Source organism: Chamaea fasciata, unplaced genomic scaffold (genome assembly GCF_029207755.1).
Source record: "Chamaea fasciata isolate MVZ Bird 193981 ecotype frontalis unplaced genomic scaffold, bChaFas1.0.hap1 SCAF_1, whole genome shotgun sequence".
In the NCBI taxonomy this organism is placed as follows: domain Eukaryota; kingdom Metazoa; phylum Chordata; class Aves; order Passeriformes; family Sylviidae; genus Chamaea; species Chamaea fasciata.
Genome location: NW_027094086.1, coordinates 94516058 through 94532568, shown reverse-complemented (window position 1 = coordinate 94532568; position 16511 = coordinate 94516058). Strand labels below are relative to the sequence as shown.

General features: G+C 43.2%; 1 protein-coding gene across 5 annotated transcripts in view; it reads right to left on the bottom strand.

The window, feature by feature from the left end:
• The window catches only part of NFATC1 (nuclear factor of activated T cells 1), a 111011-nt gene that overhangs the window by 38711 nt on the left and 55789 nt on the right, over positions 1-16511 (bottom strand). For 4 of the 5 annotated variants that reach the window (XM_066189561.1, XM_066189575.1, XM_066189581.1 and 1 more), the window contains exons 7-8: positions 7990-8045; positions 6616-6748 (exon numbers count right to left, since the gene is read on the bottom strand). In XM_066189561.1, coding sequence (XP_066045658.1) covers positions 6616-6748; positions 7990-8045 — 189 coding nt within the window. Of the gene's footprint in view, positions 1-2611; positions 3987-6615; positions 6749-7989; positions 8046-16511 lie in introns of those variants that run through there. The other variant, XM_066189591.1, reaches the window with a different exon arrangement.

The following is a 16511-nucleotide window of genomic DNA, read 5'->3' as shown; positions in this document are numbered from 1 at the left end:
TTACTAAACCAGAGCATGGTGACTCAGACACAAAGGAAGCCTCTTGCTTCCTTAGGGAGTACACGTGTGTGTGCAGCTTCTATCTGCACAAGTATCTGAACTTGCCCTCTCTTGCTAGCACACTACTACTGGTGCTGCTCATCAGGAAGGTTAACTCTAAAACATGCCTGCCTGCCTGCCCTTTTTGGGTTTTGTGTATAGATTTTTACAGGTTCAGATGAATATGCAGTTTTATACAAGAATAGCTTTGGGGAGATGGAAACCTTGTGCATACACCTCACCACATAATCTCGAACAGTGACATTATCTGATTTGGAAGTGCTTTCCAGCTAACTCATTTGCTAAATGCTTTTCAACAGCTGTTAAACTATTAGGTTATTCTACACATATTTATGAGACAGAAGATTGTAAATGGTAGCTTGTTGCATGTCCTGCTAAACCAGGTGGGGAGAAGTAAAAGTAGGTGGAAGGCATTTTGGGTTGTGCTAGTACAGAAGATTATGCATTAGCTTTCTTTCAAAAGAAAGGGATAAAAATTCTTAAAAGGTGCAATTTTCCACCATAACACTTTGTTAAATCCTACAGTGTTGAATAAGAAAATCAAGTCCTGTGATATACCCACTTGGGTTGCTCTACTGCTGCTTCCACAGTGTGGAGCAGCACCTGGCTCTACTACTGCCTTCAACCCGATGTTTAACTGTGCACAACACCCAGTCTGCACTGGCCAAGGCTTTCTATGTCACCTCTGTCAGATGTTAAAATCCACTGGGCTGAGGTCTTTTTTGATGATGCTACACAACATTACACCACCAGTGCTTACTTGATCCCTGCTTGCATGTGAAATCACTGGGAAGCAAGGCAAGGAGTCCTCAAAATGCTCAAGCAGAGGAGTTCAATGACCAAAACTTTCGCATCTCAAGGGGAATATTTGAAAATTGAGGTACCGGCAAAAGACAATTTTATGCACTGCAAGTTAACAGTTAGGGGTAATCATTGCTGATGGTCAGACGTAGTCAGGGGCGCCTACGTAGTGTTTGTCCACCCCTGCCTTTCTCAGGGCCATCACACAGGTGATGCTTTTTCCTGACCTTCCAGGTAAAGATGGAGCACCACGGAGAGGCAGCATACTCCATGTACCTCTCCATACAGATCAGACAGACTCTGTCTGGAGGTCAGATGTGGCTGGCTAGGCTCTGTCTGACTGCTAAAATGGATATCAGCTGGATGAAGTGTGGGCAGTGCACGAAGTGTGGGCAGTTCCAGTGGGTACCCAGCCCCTGAGGGTGTTATGCTGGTCAGTGCAACGTGTGCCTCCTCTGCTCCTCCACAGACCTCCTATGGCTCCTGGATGGGAGTGGAGGGGCTGATACACCCAGTGATGATGAACTTTGTGATTGTCATAAATGAGAAAAGGACCCTAACAAAACTTCACCTGTTTTTAGTTACTCTGCCAAATGTCAAAAGTAACAATCAGCCACTGAGTAAGCAAAATGAAATAAACTGTGTCAGTGTACAGTGTAAAAACAAGTAACCCTGATTCTTATTTTCACCTAAAATAAAAGTCCCCTTTCATCCCGTCCCTTCTGTTGCCCTGTCCTGCCATGTGCTGGCTTTGCAGCAGTCCAGATGCTCCTGGGGGATGAAAACACCTGCAGCAGGTCCGAGGCCCCAGGACTGACTCATTCCCCGCTCCATCCTCTTGTTGAGTTCATATTGCACCAGCCACTGGCTACGGTCCCTGCACCATACAGGGCCTGTACTTGGCCCTGCCCCACAAGCAGCCCCCAAATCACCCCCATTTTGCACAGAGGACTAGGCTAATCATTTTGCCAGCCTCAAGCAGGAAAATTCAACAAATACTGAGAGGTGAGAGGTGAAAGGTATCAGGAGACAATCAGCACAAGCCACATGCTGTGCCACATTAGAGTGGCATCGCTTTGCATCCTCATTTCTGCTAAGGGGGCTGATGTCATCTTTTAACTTAGAGAGTGAGATGTGGGTGGAATGGCTGAGGTGAAACAGAGGAATGGCTGCTTAAAGTAGCCATGAGAAAAATGTTGTTGAACCCATCTGTATAGTGGGCAGGGGGTAATTTTCGAGCAGAGGCAGTAAGTCAGGAGAATGTTGACAGCTGTGTGCCATGGGCAGCACTCACCCTTTCCAGATGTACACCAAGGGGTGGTGAGGAGTGGGGAGTTGGACTCAGTGATCCTTATGGGTCCCTTCCAATTTGAGATATTCTATGATTCTATTCTACAGTGTTAAGGGCTTCACTTCTGTGCCACAGGGCTGTAAACCACAATATTGAGGCATGTCTAGTCACCACAGGCAAGCTCTCAGCACAACTCCACACCCACAAATTCAAAGAACTTCCATCCCCACCAAGTCACTGTGGCCAGGTTTTCAGAGGAGATCAACATCTCAGAGATTTGTACAGATGACTGGGAGGCAGGGAGGCAAAGGAATTGCAGAAAAGCTGTCTCTGTGAGTGAAGGTTGTACAGTCGGAAATCTGACCCTGTGGGTAGCAAAATGCATCTCAAAGTAAGTTACCCAGAATATCAACACCATTTTAATAAATACTGAAATGATCTTTTAATAATGTTTTGACAATTAAGAAGCCCGACAGAAACAGAAACTGGAAATACTTTATCATCAACTCTTTGCAAAAGCGTATTTTTTATTCCAGTAAAATAAACACATTAACTTTCCTTTCTCCTTTTTATTAAATATTTCCTAGACAACCTAGCCTGGCTTTGGTTTGTCAAGTATCACTACTTGTCTAAATAAAATTCAAAGAAAAACTTTCCTGTGTTCAACATTCTTGATATCAATACTTGTTGGATAACAGAAAACAGAGAGCACTCGCTCCTATCTGCAAAAGTAAGTTCTTGAACACATTTCCTCTATTTTTTTGTACCTACTTAAAAGAAATCTTAACAGACAGACGTCTAATCCTTATCATTCATTGTTTAAAGTCTTCAGAGCAGGAGAAGTCCTTCAGCTTTCTTAGATGAAAACACAGGATTTGGAACCACAGCACACATGCCTGTATTCTTCTTCAGACTCTCTGGGTTAGTTTAACCCTGAAACACAGTTTTCAAAAACTGCACATAATGGAGCTGCAGAGCCCACCTGCACAGAGCTGCAGCAGAGGGGGTACTTTAAAAGCTGAACATCAAAGGGTCTGCTCATTGTGCTCTGCTCAGACTCCTGACTGCAGTGTCTGGTCCAGAGCCTTTCTCCTCAACTTCCAGTGCAATGTGGCAATGCAAAATGCATCAGTACTTATCACATGAGCTGCAGGACTTCACCTGTGCCAGAATTGTATGGAAACTACTTAGATTTCTGCACCAGGCATGTCTGTGGAGGAGTCTCAAGAGCCTACAGCCTGCAGACTCCAGGACAAAACTGATATGCAATTGCTCAGTGATGTGTATCACTGAAGTAATACTAAAAAAAATGACATTACAGTCATTTCTGTACAACACAGACCAATACAGGATTCAGGAGTTGCTCAAATTTAGCAGAACAGTAAATCAAAATTTCAATTAAAAGTGGATTATGAGTACTTAGGTTTACAGTCTATCCCAAGCCAAAGACTTATGCAAGCCTGTTTTCAAGACTTTGGCTCCTTTTGTGAAGCATCTACTTTCTGTTTGGCTTTGTTACTTAAACTTTTAATTTACAGAGCAGTAAGACTTTTATTTTTACAGCAGTTTTTTTTTTACTTCTGAAGCCGAAACTCATCTTCACCAAGTAAGTCCCTGCTCTGCCAAACACTTGAGCTAACAGAGGGAAGGTAATAACCTGCCACATCTCAGCAGCACGGAAGAAGCCTTGTGGCGGCGAAATAACAGAGCTGGAGATGGCAGCTTATGCTGGCTGCATGTCACAGAGCTGTACTCCATGGAGATGCTACAGGACCATCCATGGGAGGTGTGATGAGTGAGGTCACGTGTCCCTGGATCCACTGGCTGTTTTCCCCTAGGGAATGAGGAGAAATAGGAGCTACAGGAAAAACCTCCTACTGCCCCGCGGTGGGGGTGGGAGCTCCACAGCGAGCCCATGGCTCCCCCCTAGTCTGCGTGTGCCTACACCCACTCCAGGAGAACAGCCAGGGGGCTCACACAATATTTAGGCTTTAGTCCACATTTAGTATTTTGCTTTGGCACAGTCCAGTTGAGCTGTAAAATACACGTCTGATGTGCATTATGAAGCTTTTGAAAGTTCCCTCAAGCAGAAATACCTGTAAAACTAAGACAGGGACTGAAATGCAGCATTTGATCAGTCCTAAAGCACAGAAGAAGAAGCAGGTTACAGGATACTGTCTCATTTGTGTAAAACCACATCTTACACTTCATGACCACTCTGACATTTACTTGTCAAAACCCTACACCTTCTCTGTTTGTGGGATTTGTTTACTCAACACACAAAGTGTTACCTGGGCCAAAATAATGCTTATCTTATCGCCATTTTTTTACACTGATCACCCAGTGGTTCTTGACTCAGATAATTTTTTCTGCACGAGCTAAACTTTGGTTTTCTACAATGCCTTGAAACAGTACAAGAATGTTGTGACTGAAATCAAATGAAGCCTAAAATGACTCCTAGAAATACAGCAGCATAAATGACTGAGTCAATCACTGTACATGGTTTCTAAATACATAGTTGAGGTGCTTGTATCTATCTTTGAAAAGCACGATGGAAAAAAATACCAGCCACAGAAGGGCAAAACCTTACAGCTGTAACACAGGCATTACAACACAAGCATAACAAAAACACACTATACTATTAATTCTGATGATTGCAGAAGCACATTCACTTTTACCACTGTTATGGGAGAGGTTGCAAAGAATGCAACATGTTTTTCAATTACCTATATGCATATATACATATGTATTATGAGAATGTGAGTGGAGAACCTAACAGGAATGGAAAGAATATTTACTAGGAATATCTGCTTTCCTTTACCCTACCCTAGTGTTACATTTTTTCTTTTAGGTTTCCTTACACTGAAATGAAAAGATTTCACTTGAATTTTAATTGCAGTGCAGCACATAAAATTCAGCAGACTAAATAAGATTCCTAATGTTTTCAACAATTACCATAATTAAAGATGTCTGCAAAATAAAGCCTAGGCTCGTTCTCTGTTGTCACTAGGTCTGCTGTCACTAGGTATATATTATTCCCATCTCTTCACATCACATGAAACATCAAATGTTCCAAAGACAGAATAGTGACAGCATAAACCAACTCTGCAGGAGTGCACACTATTCCCAGGGTTTAGAATACAATGGTAAAAAAGAGCCTATGTAAAGGCTGGAGGGAAGATGCTGCTTAATAAACAGCAGTTAAGAAGAGGCCAGAGTCTGAAATATTTATGAGGGTAACTTGGTGACAAGGCAGTACCTGATTGCCTCTACAACTGATTTTTGTTGCTGAAAAGTGTTGTGAAAGAGAATAACAACTCTTTTTCTTTCCAATTTAAGAGACGAACAGTCTTTAAATATACACAGACATCCCCACTGGGAATGAAGTTTGCATAAGTAGGACGATTCAATGAAGCATAGCTACACAGAACATATGCAATAAGCACTCCGTTGCCATGTCAGGTTTCCTGTACTCTTATTTTTAATTTAAGTCCTGATAAAAGTGCAGATATGCTAACTGGGTGAAATTCCAAATGTGTACTTTATGGGATTTCACCTACAAAACGACAGCATGTCTCTTCAAGTCATGTGACATGACTTGAATATTGCTTTGTTGGTATTTCCCACAGAAAGATTATTTTCACTTGGGAAGTCTACAAAAAAGCATAGCTTAATAATTTTTTCTAATTCTTCTTTCTTCGCAAACAACAGCAACAAAGCAACCACCCTTCTTTTCCTACTTTCCCCCAAAGAGTGTTCTCCGTATAAGGGCCATTTCAAATAACAATTAAAAATAAATATCTAAATTTACTAGCTATTAAAATCTCCATACAAGCCTGCTTGGAATTCAGCTATCATGAGAAACTATTGTCACTTCACAGCTACCAATATAAGCTCAAAGAAAAAGAAATACTGGCACAAGTTTCTGAACATTTCCCATCCATGAAGCATTTTACATGGAGCACTCCAATCTCTACCCACATTGTCTATCTCAATTTTCACCTTGTGCAAGGCAGCAAGGTACAACATGACTGCAAGGAGAATCCACACACCACATCCAGCTCAGAGCCCAGCATGCTTAAAATATTGTGGTGTGAATTCAGAAATACTATTTGAATGCAATTTACCCTCTGGGGCTAGAAAGTCAGAGCAAGGGTTGACAGCAGCTTAGCAGAGGGCTCAGTGCCTTCACAAACATCTGAGTTCGTGCTGTGGCTCTTCACCTCCCAAAAGCAGAAGTTCTTGTTTCAACAGGTCTCTGCCACCAATGCAAATGCAAATAATCTGCAGAGGCAGTCTCTTGTGTGGCCAGCAGAGATAAAGGCAGCTCTCCCGGATTTATTCCCACTCTTATAGCACCAGGTATACTTCCAAAATATTCGAATTACTAAAAAATTATTAGAACCATGTATCATCATTATCTCTCACTTTTGCTAGCAGAGATAAGGAATTAGTTCTGTTACCATTAGCAGGAAGATAGGTGAAAAGCTGATACTGGCTTCTCTTTCTTTTCCCATTGCAGACATAGAAGTTGACCTGAACAGGGCTGGTAATTCTCTGATTGCGGAAAGGTGGTATCTCAACCACCAATGAATTCTGAAAAAGCAAGAAATCAGAAGGTCAAGGCACAACTAAGGCAGTCTAGCTGTAAAATAGTATTGAAAAGTTAACCCCAAGAAGGAAGAGAAACACTCTCTGAGGGTAAACTGGTGGGCTTTGTGGGCAAGAATGGCTTCCCATCCAACCCCAGTGCCCATGCCAAGGATTCCAGAAGTAGGGAAATTATTTTAGCATGGCTCATATCTTTACAAAACCACTAGCCTTTGCTTCTGCCCTTCGGACAGCAAATATGATACTCCATATGGACAAGGCTCTATCCAGCCTGCCTCTGTCAAGAATCTGGGAACACAATCAAATTGCGGTCTCTAACTCAGCAGGAGAAAGCACAACAGCTCAGTTGGCAGGTCATCCCTGATATATCTGAACCTAACAATATTTCCTTTGAAAGGCATTAGGACAGCATTACTCAAATATTTCAATTTTCCACAGTGAAATATATTTTCATATAACAACTCAGGAAGTTTTAAGCTTGCTAGCTTCTGTGGATGGGAGATTCACTGCTGCAAGCACATCTAGTGCAACATGAAAAAGGGCTGGAGAACATGTAGATGATCTTCTACTGTCAGAAACTAAATGCCCCAGCACGGGACTAAGGAATGACTTAGCTTCTAGGGCATCAGCTTACACACATGCACAGTGAATCTGCTATGACCATCAAAACCTCCCTTGGCATTTCTGAAAGAGTAACAGGGAATGCTCTTCTCAGCATTTAGCCTGAATTCAGGCAAGATCTTTAAATTGTTTGCCTGCAGGTTTGCAAGTATTGCATATTCCTGCAGACGTGGAATAGTGAACGTACTTCCCACTTAGAGTCATGGCTGCAAGGAGCCACACTTCTCCAATGTGGAGCTGATCTCCTGCGAGGGGACTCATGTTTCTCCTGCTGAAGATAGAGGAAAGCCAAGGAAAATTATCAGAAATTGCTTTGGGAGCAGCAGAAAGAACTGACCCAGCAAGACAAAAGATGAGCAGATGGAACTGGCCCATCCCGGACAATGAAAAAAATATTTTCCAAATGGTCTCTCCTACTTTTGGGATAGCTTCCAGTGAAGGCTTTATACCCCATGCTCACGTTAAGGAAAGATTTCCAGGAGGGGAGGCCTAAGTACTTGTTCTGTTTCAGTGCCAAAGCCTTGGAAATTCCTCTATAGTAACAGTGCTGGAGGAGGCAATATATATTTTTCATCTTGATGTAAAAATATTTAAGGCAGACTTACTGGCTTGCACATTTCTTTGTCGGTTTTGGCTTCCATTTCCCACACATGGTGACCATCTAAAAGACAAAAGAAAAAAATACCTAGTTCTGTCCTTTTTTCCTTTCCAAGGCCAAGAAAGGAACAACTTTTGCAAAAACAATCTCTTTGAAGAGGCACAGCATATGTGAAAAGGTGCTCTCACAATGCATTGCCCAAGGAGTTGCCCAACTAAAAGACCATCTGGGCAACCTGTGACAGGAGTTCCTTCAGCTTTTCTGAAGGGAAGAACCACAATCCAGAGTGCATGATACCATGATGGGGGATAAGCCACTGGGAGTTTGCCTGGACAAAATACACAACCGTTCTACATCTCAATTCGCAGAACTTTCAGACAACAATACTGCTACCTAAGATGCCTTTTGAACACTACCTGGGCTGTAAGTCATATTCTATATTAATATTAAACAATACAAAAAGAAAGGTAGTATTAAGGAAGCTACTCAGCCATGCAGGACTTGATTTTAATATGCTGGATTGTTAAAATTCTGCTACTTGGGTCAAAAGGCAAGGCCATAGGCTGGGAAACATAGCTTTAGACTCCATTTTGAAGTTGGTTTTGTTCAGCTACAGTGGTCCCACTTCTGGAGCTGCTTTTAGTGGTGTGTTGGGTCCTCCAAATTTACTGAACTTCTGTTTTGAAACAAACATAGATTTAAGCCACAACTCTAATTTTTTTCTGGAAATGTGTCTTTTGGAAGAAACTGACTTTGTCTGGTCATTTTTCCTGCACATTATTGATACAGAAATCACTGGAAAACAAGGTGGGCTTTTATTTCCTTGCATCTTCAGACCTCAATTAGAAAGAAACTAGAAAAATAATGCAGAATGTAAGGTTTCCATTCTGCAGGCCTAGAAAAACACAACTGAAAGGTCATAAGCAGATTGCTGGATAAGCTGGGCAGTAGAGACACATGCAGCTCCATGAGTCCCACCACTGTCAGATGTTAACGAAATGAAGGGGAAACTGAGACTTTATGTCATCTCTTTTGTACATTTATTGCAGCATTGGGACATGCAAATGCAAATATTAGTTATTTTGAACTTCATCACATGGACGTGGGCCTGCCTTAGAAAAACAGCCCTTTGAAAGGTAAAAGAGTGAATGTACTTTTCTTTTTCTCTTTGCTTTCACAGCCAAGATGGAGGTGACGCATTTAGAACTGCCTGATTTATTACAAATGTCTGTAAATAATATTTTTGTGTACAGCTGTCCTACTGTGAAAGGAATGCTGCTGAGGGACAATCCCTGGCAATTATTTTAATGTCCAAAACCCCTTTCTTTTTAATGTATGGAAAGAAGCACACCATGAAGGCCACAGCACAAATACCACAGTGGATTTGGCAGGTCTTTCCATAGGAAAACAATTAGCAGATCTACCCTCATTTTCTTCCTACATTTTAACTTGTGACGCTGGAAGAGGAATCCCTTTAATTGGTACTGCCACGTTCAGCTGCAGGGAGAGAAGCAGTAGCCAGACTGTGCTTGAGACTCTTTAACGATGCCTTTGGAGAGTGCCAGAACTGAAGTAGGCTTCTTGGGAGGACTGGTGATCACTTCACAATTTATCCAACAGATGTTTCCCCTGGGCTGTCAGTAGAAAACCCTGACCAAAATTCGACAAGCCAGGACACATTCCCTGTCTGGGAGCAGCCTCCTTTATCTCTAGCCTCTGTAGCACTCCCTCCCTGCCCCTTATTAATTCAATCAGTTATACAAGCAATACAGTGCTGACACTATCACGCATTTTGCGAAGTGTAGGAACTTCTGCTTTGGAAGGGCTCTGCTAGGATGTTTTTTTTTAAATCTACAGACGTCCAGACTAGTAGTTAACATGTATTCAATTTGCCTTTGTAAATGGATTACCAGAAGTTCAGGTTTTTGCTATGTTTAATTTGTGCTTTGCAAGACGAATGATCTGATTCAGGTTTCTGGTTTTTATTTCCTGCCGATACTTCAGGAAAATTCAAAATGACTCCATCTCCAGCTAATCTTTCAATTATTTCACACAGCACTGCCTTTATACATTTTTGAAATTTTTATGATGACAAAAGGAGTTTGTTCAGAAATATTTTAGATGCTGTAATCTAAACTATTAGGAAAATAAAAATCCAGAGCCGTGGCTTGTCTCGGGAAGCTAGTAAGAACAATACGGGTTTTGCTCCAAGAAATTCCCTTGGGACTGTCCAGACCATCAGCAACTGAGGGGAAAGGGAAGAGAGGGAAGAAATAGGGAATAGACAACTCATTAACAATTAGTGACATTTCATTTAACAAAAAAACAGGGAGCAAAAGTTGTTATGAAGCAAGAGACTAAAAAAAAAAAAAAAAAAAAGGAAACAAAGAAAAAAAGAAAGACAATTCCTCATATTACGTCTGGTGAACCAAGAGGGAAATCTCAACGCCCACGTACTGGGACCAGCTCCAGGAGGGAAACCTTAGACCACTACGTCAACCTTTTACAGTAAACATGTTTTGCAGGTTTAAACAGTTCAGCTGAAATTAAAAAAAAAAAAAAAAAAGGAAAAAAAAAAAAAAAAAGGAATAATGGCTTCGGAATGGTTTGTGGGAGCCCTAAGCCTCAAGTTAGTCCGCCTATGCCGGAAAAAATGGTTTTGCCCCAGTACCCATCCGCCGGGGAGCCTGGCGAGCAGGCGGGATGCCGCGTGTGCTGGAGGAGTGAGGGCTGCTCGCCCACAAAAGTTTCCATTGTACGCCTGCCACATCTGCAGCAACACGCCTGGTCTGAGCCCGAGGCAACTCCCTCCTGGCTGCCAGCCAACCCAAGTACACCAGAGCAATTTATACCTTTCCAAAATGCAAATAATTCAAATTACAGACATAACACAAAGCTGAAGCAGACACATTTCAGGCATTCCCGTTAAAGTTTGCTCTCTGGAATTACCGTACCCAAATGGGCAGTTGTTATACAGGGAGGGGGGGAGATGGAGTCAGGAGAGGAAGGAGAGGAGGAGGCACAAAGGAAAAGGGAGAAAACTGCTTTTCAAAAATCTTATTTCTTTCCCTTTCATTTCACTATTTACTTTTACGAAGTAATAAGAAGTGTCTTCTCCAAACCAAATGCCTGGCTTTGCTTTAGCGTTTTTAAGATTTATAGTGCAATATTTTGAAGAGAAAGACAGTTCTTTATATAGCTAAAAAGTTGTGTTAAAATATTATACTGGTGTCTTCCGTTTTGTGAGTTTTTTTTTTTTTTTTCCAAATGGAAATAAACCCAAAACATCCATGCACAGAAGGGCAGGGCAGAAACCCTGCAGAGTCCTCGGTGGAGTGCCTTGCTCCCTCACAGCCAGCAGCAACAGCCATTAATCCAACAGAGCCAAGGCTTCAAAGGGGAGCCATGCACGGGGCTGGATGAATGACCCTCAAATCCCTCCTCCTCCAAAGAGGCAGCGGCAGTGCTGGGGGAAGGAGAAGCTGGTCCCGCCTGTTCCGCACGGGCTGGAGGTTGTGCTGACAGATGGCCATCAGCACTACTGCCGAAGACACCAGATTTGTCAGGAAGCCTGACGTTTACAGACCCATCCCTGTTATTTATAGCCATGCCTGCTCCGTGTGTGCTTCACCACCATCCGCTTGTGCCGTTTTCTTCGCTGCACTGAAACTCGGAGCACCTGGTATTGCTAATGACGAAAATGCTGTGAACCTATGTGTTATGGGGGAGTGGATTTTCAGCTCTGCAAAGCATGAACACCCTGTTTTAACACTGGGTAGCTGAACAGTGAATGGGCCTTTGTAGCCTGCTCTTATCAGCCGCTCGCTCGCTCCGGCGTTGGAGGAAACTGCGCATAAGTCCAGAAGTAAAAATACTCTAATTCATCAGGGAATTCCCTGCAGTATGACTCACTAAGCGGCTTCCCCACCACACCCAGCTACAAGATTTCCACATAAAAAGGCACTGTAAAGGTCTGTTTTAACACAGAAGTAGGGCTAAAAAGTAGTTGTGTAAATCTAGCAGCCACAGTTATTCACCCACAGAGCCTTGCAGACCATGACATACAAATTTTCCTCATGGAAGAGCAACACAAAGAGCTGCAAAGACTTTCCAAAGACATTTTTGTAGCATCTTCCCCTCATCATTGCCCATCCAGAGAGATCTCCTGGGGTTTCTAGGGCTGGATTTACCTTTGTATCTCAGGGAACTGTAAGCATAGTGTCAGGGGGTTTGCAAGCTCAAAACAATTGAACGGCCAGCACAACTTTCCAAAATGATGGATTGCAGAAAGGGAGAAGAATATACAAACACAAAAACCCCCAAGCTTGGAAACTCAGGAGGGTATAACATCTGGCAACCACTTAAATCTTGCCTCTATGAAGGGCATAATTGGAATGTTCAGATGTATTTAAGTTATTCCACTTTACTACAGGAGGTTAAAACATAGGCCTGCTATATTCTTTAGCAGACCTGTGTTCACTTGAGATGTGAGAGGAATAGACATTATCTAGGATTTCACTGCCTATACACAGGGTACATTTTATATTCTTCTAGTCTGCACTTCAATACAGTTTGACTGCACTGGCTGCACTGCAAATCTGTATTTACATTCATATATTCCAAGTAAAATGGTGAAACAAGCCCTAACCTCCCAAAGGAACCCACTAGTTGATTAATGTCTTGTGAGATTACCCTGAACAATAATTCCTGTGTTGCAGCCCAGATTACTTTAACATGTCCACAACAGGCAGGGCACAGATGCAATGCAGCATCACTTTGAGGTGCTCTGCAAAGGCTGTCTGCCCTCTTATTTGGCCCTAACAATGCATATTTAAATCCCCGAGGAATGAAGAATTTGAAAGTTTTCAACTTGCACTGCTACCCTTCATCCCTGGTGAATGCCCTCATGACACTGAGACGGCCGATCTGTGAAGATACTCAGAAGGAATGGATGAATTTCTGTGCAAAGGAGAGGATGAAGACTATGGCAAAGTCTCATAATTTGGACTTAAGAGTTCTCTGCAGAGATGCCATCACCTTCAAGGGGAAGGGGAAGTTGAAGTTGGACTGGCAATGAAAGAGGTGAGGAGGAAGCTCTGTTGCCTGGAGGACAGCACTCTCCATGGCAGTCCTGGGCATGACCCATTGGCATTGTCTCACCAGCTGGCACTTATGGGTTGGCATGGGTGTACTAGTGCCAGATTTTGCGGGAGTAGCAGCCTTTTGGATTTGGGGATGCCACGTGCAGTCAGGCCACTTTTCTCAGCTAGTCCCACAGCTGTCTTGCGGCAAACAATGTTTCCCCAGCTGGACACTAGCAAGGGAAGGGGATCCCACCGAGTGGGTGGGATTCTATGCCTGTCCTGATACATTGATGTACATCTTATAGACATTTACAAAGGTCAGGCACTAAGGAGGGACCAACACCAGCCAAGCAGTCTGACATGGGATGTACAGGGAAGATGGGGCAAGAGAGCAATGAAACATTCAGAAATACAGTGTGTGCTAGCAGAGAGCAAGTATCTGAATTGTAAGTGGCCAGGACCTTTCTTTTGAGGTCCTCAGTGGCACTTGCTCTCCTGGGATCTCAGACTCTCAGGAACCTGTGAGCAGCAAGATGCCTCCTAGTCCCAGAGGCACCTTCAGGGCAGCGCTACCTCCTGGTGCAGCTCCTGCTGGTGTCATGGCCTGCCTACTGCCCAGCACGTTGACTCCAGATTGTCTCTCCAGCCACACTCATCTCTACTCTTTGCTCTTACACTACTTTTGCTATGAGACCACACAGCTGTGCTGATTTTCACTTAAGTGATTTCCCTCTTCCATGCTAGGAAGTCCCCCAGATGTTCTTCTGCCCTTCTCACAGCCTACTGTGCTGCTACAGAGACTTCCCCACAACTTTGCTCCCCATCCTTGGCACGCTTCTGGCATGCCTCTGTCCATATGTGGCAGGGCTCAGGCATAACTGACCTATTTTTATTTCCATGTCAAAGGTGCTCTATTTGTTGGTGTCTTCTTATAAGCACTTTTGCAGCATATTTTGTCCACTCCTTCAGCTATATATTTTTGTAGGATTGAGCTGAGTGACATGTAGATTTAGGTCTGTTTGTCATCAATATGATACTCTCGAGTTACTACTTCTCTCTTCTTTACCTTGAATTAACAGTAAGAATGTCATGCAGCAAGCAGGTGTAAAAATCCAGCACAAAATGGATCCTACAGTACTTTGGAATCAGTGCCAGGCACATGCTTCCTCTCTGGTTGCTCAGCTGGGCAAGCCAAAAGCTGAGGGACTCACTTTGCCTGAATTGTGAGGCCTTTTTAGCTGCCTTTTACCACAGTATGTCTAACAGACGTAATTATTCTGAGTTCTAGTGTTTGCAAATGAACTGTAATTTTCATCCAGGTAATTAAAAGGAGGCACAGTGCTGACAACTGACAGATCGAGGTTCGTTTTGAGCCAAAACCATTGGAAAGACCTGCCAGATACTATTTTCAGCAGAATGAAAGCTGGTTGTGCAATTTGTGCTCTCTGACACCTCCCCCTATTCGTTGGTCTGAGTGTTTTATTTAATAACTTTAAGTAATTCCAGGTCTAAGACACACAACTTCCAAGTAAAACTGCAGCTTGACATCCCTGAAAAATCTCTCTAGAGAAGGCAGGTCAAACAAAGCACACCCAGCGCAGCCACCCACCAGCAGTCATGACAGCACTTCACTCTGGTTTTGATTACATTCACGTCATCTCCTTGTCTTCACAATTTTACTTTCCTCTGGGAAACTCTAGTAGGCTGAACCTGTGACTCTGCAGCTGAAACTGAGTAAAAAATTCCTGGTCTATCTTCTTCAGTCTAATCTGTCTCATATTTTCTCAGACTATTGGAGTAACGAACCTCACAGCCAGTTTAAATCAAGTTCCAAATTTTTCTTCCATGAACAATTCTTTTCCTCTACTTCCGTGCTGGATGCCAACACCACCACCTGTACTATACTTACTTCTTGTTATTTCTCATCTTAAGATGTAAATTTGATCCAAATGCTTTTAAATCTTCCTTCTTTATTTTTTTTTGAGACACAAACTCTTCAACTGTATGACCGCAACTACTCAACTTCCAGAAACTTCCCATTATGGCAACTCCTTGTGACTTTTTGGCAGATACTTTTGAACTGCATTTTTTATTTTTTTCCACCTCCTTGTCCCCTTCGTGTCCCTTTTCTCATTTCTTTTGTCCAAAAAGGTCAGGCTCAATCTACTATCCTTTGATTTTCTGCCTTGACCTCAGCTTCCCAGCAAAAAGGCATACTTTAGAAACAATTTATCTCTCTATTCCCCTCTTAAATGTCATTGTATTTTCTTCCACATTGAAGGTATAATCTTACTTCCTTAACAGACCTAAAAGGAACATGCTCCTCTTCCCTCAGCTCTCCCCACATTTCATATGATACCCATCTGAGACATGAACCAATTCTTAATGACGTCAGGAAAGCAAAAGGAGACAAGATCTTGTCATTTTTCAAAAGAGGTAGGCATTCCCTCCAAAACCTAAGTACTTTGAAGGCATCCCCTTGTACTGGTTTATGTAGCAAGGTCTGGCTAGTGGTTGGGCTGCAGGGGTGGAGAAGATTCCAGAAGTTGCCCCCATATCTGACAGAACCAGTTCCTGATGCCTCCAAAATGGACTCTAAGCCGGCCAAACCTGAGCCCATCAGCAAAGCTGGTGGAAGGAACCTCTCCGCCAATATACTTGAGAAGGGGGAAAAAACTGCAGGAGCTGTAAGACAGGAGTGAGAATAAGTGAGAGGAACACCCTTGCAGACCCCCACAACAGTGAAAGAGGGGGAGGAGCTGGTCCAGCGGCCAGAACAGAGATTCCCCTGCAGCCTGTGGTGAAGACCATGGTGAGGCAGCTAGCTGTGCTCCTGCAGCCCATGGAGACAACCACACCAGCGCAGAGATCCACATGCAGCTGATCAGAACCGACGTTCCTGGCAGGAGCTGCAGCCTGTGAAGGGGAGCCCAGGCAGAAACAGGTTTTCTCACAGAAATGATGGCTGCAGGGGACCCACGCTGAAGCAGGCTGTTCCTGAAGGACTGAACCTTGTGGAGAAGACTCATGCTGATGCAGTACATGAAGGACTGTCTGCCATGGAAGGACCCCACTCTAGAGCAAGGGAACAGTATGGGAGGGAAGGAATGGTAGGTAAAGAGGAGCTGTAATGGACTGACCAAAGCCTCCATGACCCTCTGTGCCACTCAGGGTAAGGAAATAAAAGTTGGAATGAAGGAGTGAAGTTGAGCTAGGGAACAGAGGCAGGAGTAAAGGTAGTTTTCAGTTTTACTTCTGTTTTTCACTATTCTACTCTATTTTTAATTGACAATAAATTATTTCCCCCAAGTGGAGCCCGTTTTGCCTGTGACAGTAACTGATATGCAATCTCCCTGTCTTTATCTTGACCCATGAGCTTTTTCATATTATTTTCTTCCCCCTGTCCTGTTGAGGAGGGGGAGTGAGAGAACCCCTTGTTGGGCAC